The following is an 18,875-nucleotide window of genomic DNA, read 5'->3' as shown; positions in this document are numbered from 1 at the left end:
AGCTAAGCTAATTAGCAGGCAATGAAGGTGTAGGGATGGGCACCACTCCATTCACAGGATTACTCCACTTGCCCTTGATCCTCCTCTCATAATGCGGAGTATTTAGCAAGGGATCATCAAGTACCATTTTTTAAGCCTTTGGTATGACTCAGCCAAAGATTGAACCTAGGTCTCCTGGCCCATTAGCAAACACTTTTACTATTACGTTAAATGGGTCGGTAATAATTATCATAAATAAAACGTTCATAGTTTTTCAGACAGAAGTACATAATTTTTTAAAATGTACTGTATATTATAATGCAATAATAAATCATGAAAATTTCTTGGTCAGAATCTAAGTTTAAATTCTATCTAGGTCCAATTAAAAAAAAATTATGAGATAGTGATTGACACATCACAAAATCAACAAATAATCCAGCATTTTTCACCAGCTAGAATCAAAACCGAAACAGTTACCGCTTCAGCCATGTTCTCTACTGTTTGAGCTATCGACAGATATATAAGAAAAATTTCAAATGAAACCACTTAAAGCTATGATGAATTTGCGCATGCGCAAAAGTAATAGAAATATATCGACAAATTGAAATGAACATTTTGCATTTTAACTTGCCGACATATTTCTGTACGTGTTATTCATCCATCCAAACAAAAAGTTTACATGTTATATAAACCGTTCTTGGTGTATGATTACTATTTCCTATTAATTTCAATGTTATGTGATCAGTAGTTTAAGAGTTTATTGGATAAATATTTTTGCACAGACACATACATACATACATACATACATACATCTGTTTTATTTACATAGATTATTTGGACTACGGTTCTTAGATGTTATGCTAACAATGTTTTAGCCGATGTAACCTTCAATTGCATCTTTTCGAATTTGTTTATTGTATCTGTTGCTTTCATTCAGTGTTTAATGTTATACAACTGATGAAATAGTTGAATGCACTGATAAAAATTTGAAAGACATTTTGCCTGACCTTCTTACAATTATTTGTGAAAAATGTGAGATGGACGAGACAGACAAACCTTTTCATTTCGTTAACTCCTGCTTGTCATTCTTGTGGCCTTTTCAATCAACTGGAAAGATCAATCAATCAAGCAAATATGTTAACTTAGCCGTCGTTCTTTCTTTTGAAAAATTCTGTGTGACATTTTGAATGACTCGGACTTTCTCTCTTTTTTTTTTTTTTCTTTTTCTGCTGAGAACTTATGTTTGTGTACATTCATTGCATCGTTCGTGATCGTCTGCTCAGTCTCTTTGTTTGAATTTGGTGCTTTCTTTTGACGCTGACCGTAGAGTCAATCATGTGGTCGTGGACAGTGTTGTAACAAAGGGAATTCCCCTTCCAAATAAAATTACAAGTCTAAGTTTTAAAAAGAGTAACAATATTTTATTTTGTGAACTTACAATACTTTGTTTCTTGACTGAACGACAGATTTGCAATCAGAACGCTCATTTCTTCCACCCAAACACGGTCCCTCAGTTGAAGACCTAATTGCTCCTCAAACCACTTCCTCCCTGTTGGAATGTGTGAGATATATATATTCATTCAAGCACGTCTGATTGAACACGACAGAGTTCTTCTTTTTTCCGATTTTGTTGGATATTTTTTCAATTCGCTGAACGGTCTTTTTATTTTAGCTGGCATGTTGTATATTATGGCGCCCAAAATTTGTTGTTATACCATATTCTTCTCCAGCGCTTTCTATTGATGCACACGAGTGTCATCGATTATTATTGTTATAAAAACTAACTATAAATACATCAAGCGTCAATAAAGAAAAAAAAAAACGACAATAACAATAACTCCTGATGATGATTGAATGCACCGATAGAAAGTGCTTGAGAAGAATATAGCCGAACAACAATTGTTGGCCACCATGATATACAATATGCCAGCTGAAATAAAAAAAAAAATGCCCGGCGAATTGAAAAGATATTCAACAAAATCAGGGGGAAAAGAACTCTGTTGTATTCAATCAGATGTGCTTGAATAATGAATTGTTGCCATAATATATAAATGCGTGCGCGTGTGTGTTTATGGAGAAAATAATGCTTATTCAATTATATTTCACCCTTTATTTATATTAATCCTTTTATTTATGAAGTTTGATGTATGTTAAATATAACTAAAGAGCATATACAAATAAATGGCAAAAAGTCCAAGATGTTGTTCATCTTACCGTTTCGTTCTTTCAGCATGTTAAAATGTTCTATTCTTGACAGCACCTGCTTCACAGCACAGAAACAATCATATAATTATTATGTTAATTTTTTAATATTTTCCCCACTGACTCATCAGAAGAATAAGAACTCATTAACTTTAAAAAGAAAAAAAAGATTTGTGCATAATTACATAAATCTGAAAACTACCTAACTTACACCATTAATGATGACTACACTATGATCTTAAATTCGTTAACGCTTATACATGAGTGAATTTCTGGCTTTGATAAATGGTGGTTCTCTCTTTTTTTTTTTTTTAAAAAGAGTAGTTGCAATTGTATTTTATGATATTTATGCCATCTGATGTTTCTGTGCTACGAAACAGCTGCTGTCAAAGATTGAACAGGTCAACATGCTGAAATAAATAAATAGTAAGATGAACACTGAAATTTGGAATATAGACTTATTGCCATATAGCTATATTTTTACTTCTTTATTCTCCACTAAGAATAGAAACTCGTTATGTTCATCCAAAAAAACTTCATATATTGACGATATAAGCAAACAGTTGTTTCTGTCTGTACACATGCATATATGACTTGCTGTATAATTGTTGTTATTTTTACTTCAATATGGACCATAATCAGCCCTAAAAATATACGTAACAAATTAAAATAGAAAATTTTATTTGAAATATATATTCCTAAGTTAATACTAAAAAAAACATATACGTATTTAAAAAAATTTTTTTTGGCTTCAGAACGCATATCCTGGTTGGTTGTATCCCAATGACTAAAACAAAGAATCAGTCCACAGTCATAATTTTTGCTTACATTTTTACTTTAGTGAATACCTCTCTCTCTCTCTATTATATATATATATATATATATATATATATATATATATATATATATATATAGCACTTTTACATATGTATCGCAATCCATAATGAAGTTTTTTTTTTTTTTAGTTTATTTGACTGCACTTCATAGTAGTTCATCCAAACTCTTAATGTGTTTTGTTGTGATATTAAAAAATATCTTTTTGTTTAAAATTCAGCGACATTGATAAAATGGAGAATGGATGTCAAGAAAAACTCAACTGACACATAAAATTGGCCTTCGGGACAAGATCAAAGTGTAGTATCTGTTCTTCAGATGCTGCACTTCTATTTCTTGTTCTGTCAGTGGAGGAGAAATCCTTCACGACTGAGACAATTTTTATTTTTGTTCCTTTTCTCCACATTAAAAAATGACCCTGGTGTCTAACTCTGTCCCGGCATTGTAAATAGGAACTGACACATAAGTACTTAAAAAAGAATTGTCAGTTTCATGGTAGAGTTAGCATTTATCTAATGATGATTGCAATAACACACACATAGTACAAAATTATTTCAATGAAAAAAAAAACTGTATATAATAGAAAACAAATCATCATACAACAATGCTTAAAACATTTCTGGAATTTATTTAAATTGGATAACCGAGCTAAATTGAATTATCAAAAATATCACATATTTAATAAACACTTTATTAACGATGTTTAATTGCAATTAAAATGATGTTCTTTTGCTATTTTGTTCACATTGCTCTTGTTTATTGCCAAGCCAGGAAGAAATAAATTTAAAATTTTATTTCAATGTTATTCTAATTTTTCACAACTCTTGCACTGCCCCCCCCCCAAAAAAAAACAACAACAAAAAACAAAACTAATATTAATTTCCTTGGCACTAAAATTAGTGCATCTTAAATAAAAAAAAACCCAAAAAAATACTTTCTTTCATTCTTGCTGGTGGTGGTTTCAAAAATAACACTGCAACTATGTTAAATAGTCAGATGTTTATGATTGTTTTCTATTTTGTTTTCTTTTTTGTATTCATTTTTTTTTCATTTTTCTTTTTCTTTTCTATACCATTTTTATTTTTTCCTTTTTTTCTTCCTTTTTTCCTTTCCTTTTTCCTTTCCTTTTTTTCCTTTCCTTTTTCCTTCCTTTTTTCCTTTCCTTTTTCCTTCCTTTCCCTTTTCCTTCCTTTCCTTTTTCCTTCCTTTCCCTTTTCCTTCCTTTCCCTTTTCCTTCCTTTTTTCCTTCCCTTTTTCCTTCCTTTTTTCCTTCCTTTTTTCCTTCCCTTTTTCCTTCCTTTTTTCCTGTCCTTTTTCCTTCCTTTTTTCTTTTCCTTGTCCTTTTTTTCCCTTTTTATTATACTAGCGAGGGGTACCCGACGTTGCCCGGGTGTTTGGAGGTGTGTGAGGGTTTTTAAAAAAAAAAAAAAAAATTAAGTATGAGGATCAAACCCGAACCGTTGAGGCAAAGCTGTAAATTAAAGTGTGAAAAAAAAAAACGTGCGATGTTAACTATTGCCCCACCACGAGATGCTAACGGAAACACGTTTGAATTTATTTAATTACTTGGATTTAGCAGGTTCCCGTTTTAATGAGTTAATGAGGTCAAGTTTGACTGCGGGATTTCATTTACTGCTGAACGCCCCCCCCCCCAAAGATGTTATAGGAAAAAGACTAACCCACATGCGGCGAGCGACAAATGTTGAATATTTATCTTCCCGAAGCGAGGGGTATCCGGCGTTGCCCGGGTGTTTTTCGGGGTATGTGAAAAAACCCCCGAAAATGTGAAAAAAAAACCGAAGCCTTCATGACGCGCAGTTGGAAAATAGTAAAGTGTTTAAAAAAAAAAACAGGTGCGCGTTTTTGATTGACGTGACGGCAATAGGTATTCAGCAGTTATTTTGAGCTGGACAGTTTTGAATGAGGTGAAGAAATCGGTTTGTTTGTTTTTAAAAATCCGCTCCCTGTTTATTAGGAGGAGCAAAATGAAAGCTACAGTCTGATATGACGAAGTCGACATTGAACAAACGTTACTTAGTTCTCTTGAGACAACTGGCTTTCGGCCTGTGGGATTTATTTGCTTCCCCACTGAGCAAATTAGGCACAAGGCCGTTTTTTAATGTGGAGATGGGGGGAGGGAAAGGGGGGACCAGCTCCCAAGAGGTGGGAAATGGGAGCTGGATTAGTAATTGTTGGTATGAAGGGTTGCCCCTACAGTGACCAAGGTCAGATATGTGGGGTTACCCTCACATATGGTCTTTGCTAGTCATAGCTTGCAGCATCTGTCGGACAGATACTACACTTTGATCTTGTCGCCCAGGCCGCCGAAGTTGGCACCTGGGCCTGTTTATTTATTTGCTTCCCCACTGAGCAAATTAGGCACAAGGCCGTTTTTTAATGTGGAGAGAGAGGGAGGGGGGAGGGAAAGGGGGATCCTGCTCCCGAGAGGTGGGAAATGGGAGCTGGATAGTAACTGTGGTTGTAGGGTGATCCCTACCTTGACCAAGTTTAGATATGTGGGGTTACCCCAACATATGGTCTTTGCTAGTCATAGCTGGTCTTTGCTTGCAGCATCTGCCGGAACAGATACTACACTTTGAGATATTAAATCTTTTCATGTTAAAAAATACAGAAAAAATCAACGATGAACAAAAAACTTAGGCACATGGCCAACTCAAAAGGGGGGATTTTGGGGGTCGTTGGTCATCCTTGTCACTCCAGAACTAAACAAAGTCAAAAGTTTCTCCCAGCTAGTATCTTCTTTCACCATAATACCGCATTCACCCTTTCATATTGGGGGACGTCCTAGTAACTCCCAATTTTTAAAACATTTTTTATTGACGTGTAAAAACAAAAAAGGTAACAATAAAATGGTACAATAATTCATTTGTGTCGAGGGCGGGGGAAGAAAAAACAAAAGGTGATTAGTAGGACCCTCCCAACCCCGTCTAGTTGATAGACTGCCCGTTCCACTAGGTTTGTAAAAGGAACCTCACTTCTGCGGGTCAGTCTCTAGGTGGGGATGCCCTCTAGATGGGGGTGAATGGAGAAAAGAAAATTTTTGTGGGTAAGGGATGGAGGTTAGTTTGTATTTCTTTTTCTCCCAGATGGGTAAAATTTAGAGGAAGGGGTGAAAACAAAAATTGCAGGTAAGAGGGGATGGGGATCTTGGAGGCTTCTTAATCGGGGAGGGATGGAACACACACTCAGCTAGCTGAGAGACTACTTGTTTAATTTTACTTTACAGAACTGCGCGTTCCACACCTAGGCGGGGAACACGTATTCAAATTTGGCTCCTCTTCGTACACACAGACTTGCCACATGTATCCATCTTCTGTCAAATGCCGCGCGATGCAGCCTTCTTCTATCACATCTGATCTTCACCCGTAGTTGGTGTTTAAAGAAAGCGATCAGATCTTGATCAGAAAAAGACAACACCCCCCGGCAACCTTGCAGACGCGACGTCCAAATCACCATTCTCGCCACGGCCAGGATCGTAATGTAGACCATTTGTCTTTCCCGGTCCCACGGCGGCCTCACGTTGTCCACAACATTGGATACAGTAATTGGGCGAGGATGCTCAGGATCGATGCGAGCCGTCACTCTGTTGACATACGACCAGTACTGGCAGAGTTCGCGGCAATCAAAGAAAGCGTGATCCGTAGTTTCTACGGCCGTTGTCCCACAACGGGGACAATCAGGCGACTCCAAAAACCCGGAACTGCATTGTATGTTGTTGAGTGGAAGTGCATTTCGGGCCAATCGCCAGGTCAGAGAGAACTCCGAATTGTTCAGATGACTCGAACCTGGCGCCCAGCTCAACGCGGAGCGGATCTCATTCTGCTGCCACCCCAAACGCGCGCATAGCGGGTCGTCAGCGGCCCCCTTTTGATCTTGTCGCCCGGGCCGCCGAAGCTGGCGCCTGGGCCTGTGGTATTTATTTGCTTCCCCACTGAGCAAATTAGGCACAAGGCCGTTTTTTAATGTGGAGATGGAGGGAGGGGGGAGGGAAAGGGGGATCCTGCTCCCGAGAGGTGGGAAATGGGAGCTGGATAGTAACTGTGGTCGTAGGGTGATCCCTACCTTGACCAAGTTCAGATATGTGGGGTTACCCCCACATATGGTCTTTGCTAGTCATAGCTGGTCTTTGCTTGCAGCATCTGCCGGAACAGATGGTATTTATTTGCTCCCCCACTGAGCAAATTAGGCACAAGGCCGTTTTTAATGTGAGGTAAAAACCAGCTCCCCTAAAAGGGGTCACTCTGGTTACCAAAAATAATAATTGTCCCAGTATAGAGGGTTTCCCCTCCATTGACTGGTACAAATTATCTTAAGTGCAGCATCTGCCGGAACAGATACTACACTTTGATCTTGTCCCCCGTGCCACAGAGGGCGGGGGGACTGTTTATTTATTTGCTTCCCCACTGAGCAAATTAGGCACAAGGCCGTTTTTTAATGTGGAGATGGAGGGAGGGAAAGGGGGATCCTGCTCCCGAGAGGTGGGAAATGGGAGCTGGATAGTAACTGTGGTCGTAGGGTGATCCCTACCATGACCAAGTGCAGATATGTGGGGTTACCCCCACATATGGTCTTTGCTAGTCATAGCTGGTCTTTGCTTGCAGCATCTGCCGGAACAGATACTACACTTTGATCTTGTCCCCCGTGCCGCCGAAGCGGGGGGGGGGGCTGTGATTAGAGTCGAGTTTCGCTTTTTTAAAACCGAATGTAACGCGTGCCGATGCGGGAGTTGTTGAATAATTAACGTGTGAAAGTCAATAAAATTAAATAGACAGGCGAGCTCCGTGGGTAACTCTGAGATATTACAATTTATAGATGATATAAAAAGTTTTAAGAAGTTGTGAACCGAGCAAGCGCTTCTTTGAAAGAAGCCTTTTGTGGACATCGAGGAAAAGCGTACATACATACACACATACATTTTCGCTTTTATATATATATATAGATTAAATACTAGTTGTATCAACTCTTATGTTCCTCAGTAGTTTTTGTAATTTGTGTTTCCTTTTTTTTTTTTTAACTGTGCCACTTTTTTTGCTCAAAATATTATTTCGTTGTTCCAATCATAGAGAGGTAACTTGGAATTTGTTAGATCTATTAGTTTGTTTCACATAGGCTATGGAATTGGAATCCATATCTCCAATGCATGCAAAAGAACAGGCCGGATACACACAATATACAAATTGTCTTCTAATCTTACTTTTTATGTGCTTTTGATACAATAAATCGACCATCAATATGAAAATTGCTTTAATCTTGCAGATCATTGCATATTCACAACCTCCATAACTATTATTAGATACAGAACCCTGGATAAAGCTAAAGTTAAAAGTAAAGAACTTGATTTTCCAATATTGCAATACAAATCATAGTCTGAGACACTCGATTCTTTAGTATGACCAAGGATTAAGTCCTTATTTTTTTCAGATGCTCCTCCATAAATTGTGAGCTTATCTTAATTTTTTTTATTATTATTTTACTTCAACTAGTTTGAAGATATCAAGATGTGCCTCCCTGGAGCTAACATTTGATTTCATTATGATTTAAATTTATATCTCCAGGCGCTTTTAAGGATAAACATTGTTCCATTTAGAGCTGTTATTCATATTTCACTATGTATTAATCTTCCAGGGATTGTATCTGGAATATTGTTATCAAATCAAGTTCTTTACTTTTAACTTTAGCTTTATCCAGGGTTCTGTATCTAATAATAGTTATGGAGGTTGTGAATATGATTCTGGCTTGAGTGCATGTTTAAAGTTTTTTTTTTTTTTTTTTTTTTCATTAGGCCTTATCCTCCAGTGGCCTCCGAGCCTTGATAAGTGGCGACTCCTTTGTTTAAAAAAAAAAAATTGCTACTACGATAATTTGTATAATGTTTATTTTTTTCAGAGACTATCTAATTTTAAAATCATTCTTGAGGTCCTGATATTTTTGTTATCTTAGGTCCTGTTCAGCTCTATTAAAGCCATAGTCATTTAAAATGATGATATAATCAGCTTCGTTCCATTATAACAATGTCTGGCTTGATGGCTTTGTCTTCTATATAGCTGCTCACCTGTGTGCCTTTAGTACTGTCACCTTTCTGGTTAATGTTATTATTGAATGTTCATGCTCCCAGATGTTTGATGGTCTGTCAAGCTGTATCTCTGCAGATGTTCCAGTGGAGTTATTTACATATTTTTGTTGTGGCAGACAGTGTAAAAGTTATCTGCCCATAGGGTTTGATTTTATATTTGTCTTGCACATTTAGGATGCATAATCTGGTGATTTACACACTTTAATGCTTCTGATCTGCTTTCGCTTCATGCTCATCTTTGATGAGATGGATGTGTAGTAGCAAACTGCAGGAAAAGATTCCTTCAACTATGTTTCATTAGAAAGTTGATATTGGTGGGATTATGATTGCTGGTTGTACTCTCAGGTGGTTTGGCCATATGCATCATGCCCCCTCTTGCATATATTCTAGAACACACTTTGAGACCACAGGCACTGGGGAATATGGTAGACCAAGGAAAACCTGGCTTGAGTGCATGAATGATTTGACTGCATGTCGAATGATATCCACTATTTGGATTGGACTCCATCGAGAGCAGGTGTGAGATGTGTCACTCACTCCGGTCTGAACCACTCACAGCATCTTAAATATGATGATGATGATGATGATTAACATTAGGATGTGACAAAAACAAAACACACCAATATGTATAAAAGTTATTGCTGGTAAGCCAAAAGGTTGCTTTAAAACAGCAAACACTTTTTTGAAATCGGTTTGAATTGAAGAACATATAAAAGAATTATAGAAAAACTAGCGGCGAGGGGTGCCTGACTTGTTTCAAAATATACTTAAATATATTTTAATTCATGCAAATTTCAGATTTATTATTACAGAGTCAATGCTTTATTGAATATTATATATAGTACTGATTTCAAAAGTTAAAAAAAAAATGACTTGGATGCTATCAGCTGGAATCGAAATCAAAACATTTAGTGCTTCAGCCGGGTTCTCTACTATTTGAGTTATTGACAGATTAAACCACTTCAAGCTATGGATGAAATTGTGCATGCACAAAAGTAATAGAAATATGACGGCAAGTTGAAATGAACATTTTGTATTTCAACTTGCCAACATTTCTGTGTGCATTATTCATCGATCCAAACAAAGATTTTACTTGTTATAAACCATCCTTGGTTTATTATTACTATTTCCTGGCTATTCCAGTGTTATGTGACTAGTAGTTTATCTGCTAAATATTTAGACACACATATATATATATCTACTATTTTATTTATATAGAAAAGATTATATTTCCATTGAGCTTGCCAAACTAAAATGAAACCAGCAAAATTTCAAATGTGCATAAATATTTCTGTTCTGTAAACACATCTTTTTGTTAGGTTCAGACTCTCAAAGATACATCGATACCAGTCGATGATGATACTTTCTTGATGAATCAGTCCGACAGAGGGTAGGTCATTGTGGTTTCTTCTGACCCTCCTCTGTTAGCTAAACTAATTGTCATGTGTAGTCCTAGAAGGTCCACCTTCCCAGGTTTTACCTTCTCTCTTTACAGAGAGGCTGGTTTATTACAAGTCACTTGTGGCGTTCTACCAGGGCTGCTCAGGCATTGTCTCTAAGGCCAGAGTGCATCACCTTTTCTAGCTGGCCTACCATCTCCACCTTTCGAGCTTCCTGAACTGGAAGGGAGATAAATACCATCTAAGTTTAAAAAGCAAATAAGAAATGATAACTCTTATTAAAAGAATACGAGTTCTTCTCCTTTGGTGATTTTTCTTTTTAGGTGTTTATTTTAGGATGTCTGCATATTAGCATACTACTGAATAATCACTAGGGATGTGACAACAGCATATTCTTTTCATTGCTTTGACTCTTGAGTGTGTATGCATTGGTATCTTATATGTTTTTATATAGAGTGATGTGGTTCTCAGTTGCTTGTCTGTGTTAGAGTATGTCAATATTAAAATTATATTTTGTATCAGTTACTTTACTTCTGCTGTTGATTCTCCTGCGATTAATTGAAAGAAAACATATTTCAATGTTATAAAAATATTTTCATTTCTATTTAGGTTCTTATTACTTATCATTCGCTCTAAATATTTTAAAGTATAACAGTGTGCTATTCTTCATATAGACTATATTTCGCTGTAGCTCTGTATTAATAACATGATGCCTCTGAAGGTGTCATGTAACCTAGTATACTTTTATCACTAGGGCTATGACAACAGCATATTCTTTTCATTATTTTGACTCGAGTGTGTATCTGATGATATCTTATATGCTTTTATATAGAGTGATGTGGTTCTCGGTTGATTGTGTCTAACTGTGTCGGATATATGCTTAAGAGTCAAAACAATGAAAAAAATATGCTGTTGTCATACCCCTACTGATCACCAAATAATAGATGCATTTTACGATATAAAAGATTTACTCACCAACGGTATTATTACTCATCAAATCGAGATCGTTTTTGACCAGTGATATTTGCTGCTGCAGCTGCTGCCGTTGTTGCTGCTGGTATTAAAAAAAGAGAGTGAGGAAATATATTAAAATAAACAAAAAAATTGCTAGGAATTTTGGTTGCCAGCTTTGTTAAATAAGAATATTTCATAGAATCATGTTCTTCTGTACCTTTCAGACATTGAGTTAGTAAAGAATTTCGGAACATAATTCTCTCTCTGCAATTGACAGTTTAAATATGTTATAATTAGGGCTAAGACAATAGAATATTCTTTTGACTCTCGAGTGTGTATCCGTTGATATTTTATATTCTTTTATATAGAGTTATGTGGTTCTCAATTGATTAGCTGTGTGGGATATATACTCAAGAAAGAATATTCTGTTGTCATAGCCCTCAAAATTACTTTTGAAGATGTACTTTATAAAGATGAAAGACAATTTTGTATTTAAATTAGTAAGTTTATTTCTGTAACAGTAATATTTAATATTTAAGGAAATGAAAGTGTATTTCAGTAAGTTCCTATTTACTACCTGCAAAGGCAATTTTTTTTTGTTTTCTTCATCAAAACTTGGATGTTGCGATATGATGTTGAAATAAAAGATATTCTGCCAAAGGTAAATTAGATGACAATTTTATTCTAACATTTTATCAACTTTTCTTCCTATCTTTGTTCAAGCATAAAAAAAAGAAAGGTTAAAAGATTTGATGTTAAAGGTTAAGAAATAGTTTCATATCAATGGTGAGTTGAACAGGGTGCGTTTTACACAACCCATTTTGTTGAAGTCTTTAATCCAACTATTTTGATTAAGGAGCGGGGATGGGAAACTATTTAAGTAGTTCAGTGGAAGGATATGCCATGCAAAGTGTTTTCACTGGACCGATCACTTTGTATAGAAATATTAGTTTACATGGAAAGAAAGATGTCCATAAAAATGAAACTGTGACCCTGTCATAATCAACATTTTTTTTTTTTAATAGTAATATTTTCTGTTTGAATGTTCATTTCAGTTACAAGCCCTTCTCATCAGTTGGCCCCGACTCAACTGCGAACTCAGTCTAGCCCTTTTGGATTTTACGTATGCTGACAAAACAGTCCGAGAATTTGCAGTCAGCTGTCTTGAACAATTACCGTGAGTATCAGCAATGTTTTCCATTCTTCATAATAATGACTTGAGAACAAATCTTGAGAAACTTGGACACCCTTGGGCAGGGTGTTTAACTCCATTCCAAAATCTCTTTTTTAGCTTTCTTTTTCTCCTGCCTACCCTATTTCCCAATCCTATCAACTATTCAAGATCTCTCTACATGGATGAATCTGGCTCTGACACAAAACTATATTCAATGATGAAGCCTCAATTTGAACCCAGTGTCAAATCATTCTTAGTTGCCATTACTGTCAGGCCCACTTTCACTTGGAGTTGTACTTCCTGTCAACGTCTTATCTATAATTAATGAACTATTTTTTATGAAAGAAATTAAAAATGTTTATAGCATGAATAAATATTTGAAGATATTAAGAATTTGAAGCACAGTATTTTTTTTTTATCAAAATGACTGAATTACCTAGAAACAGAGTGTAGTATCTGTTCTGAGAATACACTTCATCTTTCATCTGTTCTGAATCATTGGAGAGTAGAAAGTGAACGTTGGGTTTACATTTGACAACATTGTAACTCTTACTTCTCGTATTCTATTCTTTAGCCGTCACATAACAGTAACAATGTTACTGACAAAGGGGGAAGTATTACTGTTTTTTGTAGTCAGAATCTGCCCAATATAATACTTATGCTTGTTTTTGACCTTGAAGCGTTATGCTTTTAGTTCCTTATATCAAATGGTTTTATACCTTGTCTGGAGTGATTTCCATTTAAAAAAAAAAACAAAAAAAATTTGATACTGAGACAATTTTTTTCTTTTTTTGTAATCCCAATCCTGAGTGCTCTGTTTTGAAGAGCTGGATTTTCACCACATTAAAAATCATTTATCATTCTGTCTTTGGAATTTAGTTAGGAGTAAAGTATAGTATCTGTTTTGATAGTACACTTCAGCTTTTCTGCCCTTGCTCAGCATAGGAGAAATACTTCCATATTGAAATTTTTTTTTATTTTTGTTCCAATGCAGAGTGCCCATTTCTGGAGAGTTGGTGTTTATCACACATTTAAATTCAACATAGTGTTTAACTTTGCCCTCATAGAGAGGCAAGTAAATAGGACCTGATTCAGCATTAAATAACACCAGAAGGTTGATATGCTGTAAAACAAAACGGCCAACCATCTTCATAATGATTTTGATTTTATTATTTAAATGTAATTTTGCATATTTACTGTGAAAGGACAAATTCATGAACTGCTCTCAGTATGGCTCAACTTATTTATATCTTGGGAATGGTGGAGGGGGTGGGTGGATAACACCTATTACATCTCTCCTCCTCTTATATAAAGCCTTTTTTTTTTTTTTTTCAAGATTATGTAGTGTCTCCCTTTCCTATAATCATAGAAATAAAACTCAACTAAAAACACCTTTTGCATACACACCAGGCAATTTCATGTGTCAGTATTTTCATTCTAGGTTTACCCAGATCTCCCACATCTAATTTTGCGTTAGAGTGTTTCTGTGTAGAATCAGATTGATTACACAAAAGGTATCCACTGAGAGAATACAAGGTTCACGTTGTCTTTATTTGTAGATTCTGAGATTTTCATTTGAACTTTTTTCTTTTTTTTTTTTCTGTTCCTTAAAAGTTCACTCTGTTCTACCGCCACTGCAGTGAAGCCTAATATCAGGCAGACTTTCCATAAACCGTTTTTTTCCAAGAGTTCCTATCTGTGGAACACATTAACACAAGATAGCTTTCCTGAGGGATGCAACATGGTCCTTTTAATGTATTATATCAATAAACAGTTATCATAAACACCAATTGCTTCCCCGTGCTCCTCTACTGGAATATATATAAAGAGTAGTTTTTTTTAGAGACTGTGAACTTTAAATTAAAATATATATTTATATGAGACAAATATGTAGTTTATTCCAAAGAAAGTTTTCACATTTATGATTTAAATAAAATTTCGGGTACATGGGCCCTGCAACTCGTGTGTATATGGCACAACTGAGACATCCAATTTTCACAGACTCTACACGTTAAATTTAGCTGTATTTCGACAATGATGTCAAATGTTGTCTTCCAAGTTGTCTATTGTATCTGGTAAACATGGGACTTTAGATATTCCTAAAGAAAATAATCTAATGGGGTTAAATCACACGAATAAGGTGGCTAGTTCATGGGTTCATTTTGTGAAATTATTTGTTCATCAAATTTTTCTCTTAGTAAGTTTTTGTCAACCTCATAAGTTTCGCTTCCCTTATTTTGTCCTTTAGTCCAAACATTCCATGAGCGATGTTTCTGACAAAGAGGGGAAAATTGCTGTTTTCTGGGTTAGAATCTATTCCATCTCACACTTATTATTGGCTGGTTTTTTACCTTGAAGTAGTATGATTTTAGCTCCTTACATCAAATGGCTTCATGATTTGTCTGAAGCAATTTCCATTTTAAAAAACTATCCATAATGAGTGCTTAACTGAACTTCAATCTTTTTGCTACTACTACTACTGCAAAAAACTTTCATTCCTTCCTCTGAGTGCCTGAAATCCAATAGAATGTCCATGAATAGAGTTTATTTCCAAGATACCCCCCTCTCCCTCTTTATCTGTGGAACACGTTGCCACAAGATTAATTCTCTTAGGACTACAACATATTCATCTTCAAATCTAATTTCAATAAACACTTCTTATAAACTGACCTCATAAGTCACCAAATTTTCATCATTCAGCTGTGAATATATTCGTCTGTCTTCTAACCTTTATCCTCGAATGACTATTAACCTTGACAAATTGTAATTTATTAGTTTAAAAAAAAATGTGGCTAGCAAAAAACTATGAACCTACACATGTTTCATAGTAATTTATTAAAGAAAGTATATTTTTTTAGTCTTATTAATCCCAAACAAGGCATATTGCCACTTAGATGTAATTGGTTACTATTTGGGACCATGTCTACAGGGTGTTATGTAGGGAGTTGAGCAGCAAGATGTCTGTTTGCATTATATTTACATTCTGCATGTTAGTACAGCCAAAAAAGCAAGAGGGGATTCCAAAGTCTAGCAGTCCGAGGGAAGAAACTATTAAAGTAGAAGACTTTCTGGCATCCAGGAATCTCAACAGTGAAGGACTGGGATTTTGCTGCTTGCCAGGTTTTTAAGTTTGGTAATGTTGTCTATGGCTTTTTCTTGCTACCTGTAGTTTCTCTGAAACTGGTTTTAATCCTTTTGTAGACACCTATTCTTGAAGTAGCTTATTTCCAATTGCATTTGGCTTTGGGCATTCGTGTCAGAATGTCTCTATAATAATGAGTTATCACTCATCTGGTTAATAATACAGGATGCTCTCTAAGTCGGCAAAAATTTTTGGATACTTGTACAGCTTTTGAATTGAGCAAAATCAATTTTTTGCTGATGTAGAATTATGTAAACAGCTGGAAAAATCTGAATGGAAATGATTTTTCTCAAAAGCAAATGAAGGCAATATTTTAACAGCAGGAAAAAACAAACAAAAAAAAACATCTCAAGTAAGAAAAACGCTCACCATATGTTCATTTTTATGCAAAATCTATTTTCTGACAAAAAATATTAAATAATTTTTTTGTTATGTATGTATGTATATAGGCCCTGTCAGCTGCACCATATATGAAAGGTATGAATGCACAATTACCCTGGTTTTGCGTAAAAACAATAGTCAGTTAATCATAACCCTTATCCCTGAGTGGCTTCCAGGCCTTGATAAGTGGTGACCACCATGTAAAAAAAAAAAAAAAAAAAAAAAAATGACCCACCGGTGTGTGGAGTATACTCTGGTGCCCAGCAACCTAAATTCCAGTTATGGATCAAATGGCATGGTGGGTGGAGAGGGCTCCCGTAAGCAGTGGTGAAGGCAACCTCTCTAGGAGAAGGAAAATCCTGATATAAAACCTGCGGCAACTGCTGCTTCCAATGATGTTGACTTGCTCTTCTTTTTGGTTCAATGTGGCAGTTGTTTAGAGAGTGGGATTGTCTCTTTCCTCACTATAAAAAAGCTTCAAACACAGACATTACTTGATATGCAATGGAATACACACTTTGCAATCAGTGTGCATCTCGATAACAAAAAGGCTGGCTGTAGCCTGAAACGGCAAGCGGACATTCAATGAGGACTGATGCAGTTATGGGTGTGAATGGCAATAAATGCTCTGGAACTTCCAGGGTCTGGCCTGGTAGGTGTTTAGGGCACCACAGCTTGGACTCGGTCATCAGTGGATGTGCTGGACTATAGAAGGTTCATAGAGGTGACCGTCTGGCACGTGCTGCTAGTTGCGCTCATGTTTGCATCATTTGAGCCAGAGATATATTAAGTAATGGCATTACTCGAGAACGAGATGCTGCCATCATATATATCGGGGAAGTCGAGTGGGGGTACTGGTCCAGTTTTTGAACACAACAAAAACCAAACTGTTTTGGGTTTTTTTTAACCGTAACCTACATTTATTGCCTTGGGTAGCAGTTTTTTGTAGTCTATTAATTTTCTTCTGTTTGAAATTTTTGACAATCACCAATTTATGATTTAATTACTTTTCTGCTCTTTTTGCATTCTGATTGGTTTATCTAAGCAGTTGGGAAAAACTGGTCCAAAAGCTGTAGTAGTATCAGACTTAGCAAAGCTGACTTTGCTTAAACACTTTCTGTTCCGTGCAATGAAGAGGATAAGATTATTAATCATTTATTCTTTTACTGCGATATTCTACAGCCACTACGCAAGTTGGCTTCATGGTCCACCTGCAGAATGTGCGGTACTTATTTCTGAAACCTCCTTTATGCCTGTTGTAATTGGTCACCGATGGATGTGTAGAGGCACTATGTTTCTGTGCTTAATTGCAATTATGAGAGGCATGATTAGAAACTTTATGGAGATGAAATCTTCATCTCTTATTGTCTGCAAATGTGTATTAAGTTGAGAGCAGGACTCCCAGGTAGATACACCTAGTTAAAGGATAACTTAATGCAATAAGACATACATTTTCAGTAGCATTTTGAACCGATACAAAAGGATTAGTTGCAATAAGAATTAAAAAAATGTTAATGTGTGCAATTGGAGACATCATTTTTTTTTTTTTTTTAAACTCTTCCATTTTTTGTTTGATTTTTTTTTATCAAAATATTTTTTAAATCGGATTTTTATAATTACATTTAATTATGACAGTATGATTTAGTCAGTAATTTATCAATGAACCTAAACCTAATCATTATAAAACTAAAACTAATTTTGTTAAGATAAGGTGTTTTAATTACTTTAAAATTATTATAAATGGCGTCCAAAACTTTTGATCTTTTAAATATATAAATTTAAAAACCAATTGAATATGACCTTCTGTTCAACAGTTTAAATGCTTCTAAATTTCTTTCAAATTTCGAGGTGTCATGAAATAATTCACTCTTTTTTTGTTGTTTCCAAATGTGACAAATTGTTTTTTCCAATTGAGAAAAATTGTTTTTGACATTGCAAAACATAATCATATTCTGCAAAGAAAAAGGACAAAAAAAAAATTGTTTGGTGCATATAAGTCAGGAGGCAGATATCTTCAGATAGCCTGATCTGTTAACACCAGTGCAGTGCTACAGAAAAATTGGTCACACAATTTTAATAATGTTTGGAAAGATATGAATGCGCAATTACCCTGGTTCTGCGTAAAAACAATGGTCAGTTTATCATATAAAATGAATTGTTTGTGGTAGGTTTTGTATTAAAATGGCCTTAAAAGAGTTGACAGAATAAGAAACAAATTCTTGAGTTGAGAGCCATTCTTGTAATAGGAAAATAATCCAGAAAGGTACGACAAAAGAAATAATTCTATTGTAAAGAAAAGAAATTATCTAATTACGAATATTAAATATTTCCTCCAAAGCTCTGACCTTGATGGAGGGGGGACTAAAGTTTGCTGCTATGGTTTCAAATGATCTGAAATAATAGCAAGGGGAAACTTGATTCCAAATAATTCTCATATGTTATACCTCCCCTCTTTGGTTTTCATACATAAAGTAAATTTCACAGTGTATAAGGATTATTTGATACTGGAGATATTTATAATCGTACCTTATGTCCAAAAGAGGGAAGATATAACATATGAGAAATATTTGGAATCAAGTCTCCCCTTGCTGTTATTTCAGATCATTTAGCTGCAAGTTTTAGTTTCCTCTCCATCAAGGCCAGCGGTTTTGGGGAAATATAAGATATTTTGTAATTCATATGCAAAACTAGGAAAACAAATAACTATGATTGAAA

General features: G+C 35.4%; 1 protein-coding gene across 3 annotated transcripts in view; it reads left to right on the top strand.

Moving 5' to 3' along the window:
- LOC145268053 (phosphatidylinositol 4,5-bisphosphate 3-kinase catalytic subunit beta isoform-like) overlaps nucleotides 1–18,875 on the top strand; it is a 420,372-nt gene that overhangs the window by 356,051 nt on the left and 45,446 nt on the right. For all 3 annotated transcript variants that reach the window (XM_080123347.1, XM_080123348.1, XM_080123349.1), the window contains one exon: nucleotides 12,519–12,640. In XM_080123347.1, the coding sequence (XP_079979473.1) occupies nucleotides 12,519–12,640 (122 nt within the window). The remainder of the gene's footprint in view (nucleotides 1–12,518; nucleotides 12,641–18,875) is intronic.

This window comes from Euprymna scolopes, chromosome 4, assembly GCF_053919585.1.
Source record: "Euprymna scolopes isolate OS-2025 chromosome 4, ASM5391958v1, whole genome shotgun sequence".
NCBI lineage: Eukaryota > Metazoa > Mollusca > Cephalopoda > Sepiida > Sepiolidae > Euprymna > Euprymna scolopes.
The sequence above is the reverse complement of the archived record's forward strand: the minus strand, read 5'-3'. Positions and strand labels throughout refer to the sequence as shown.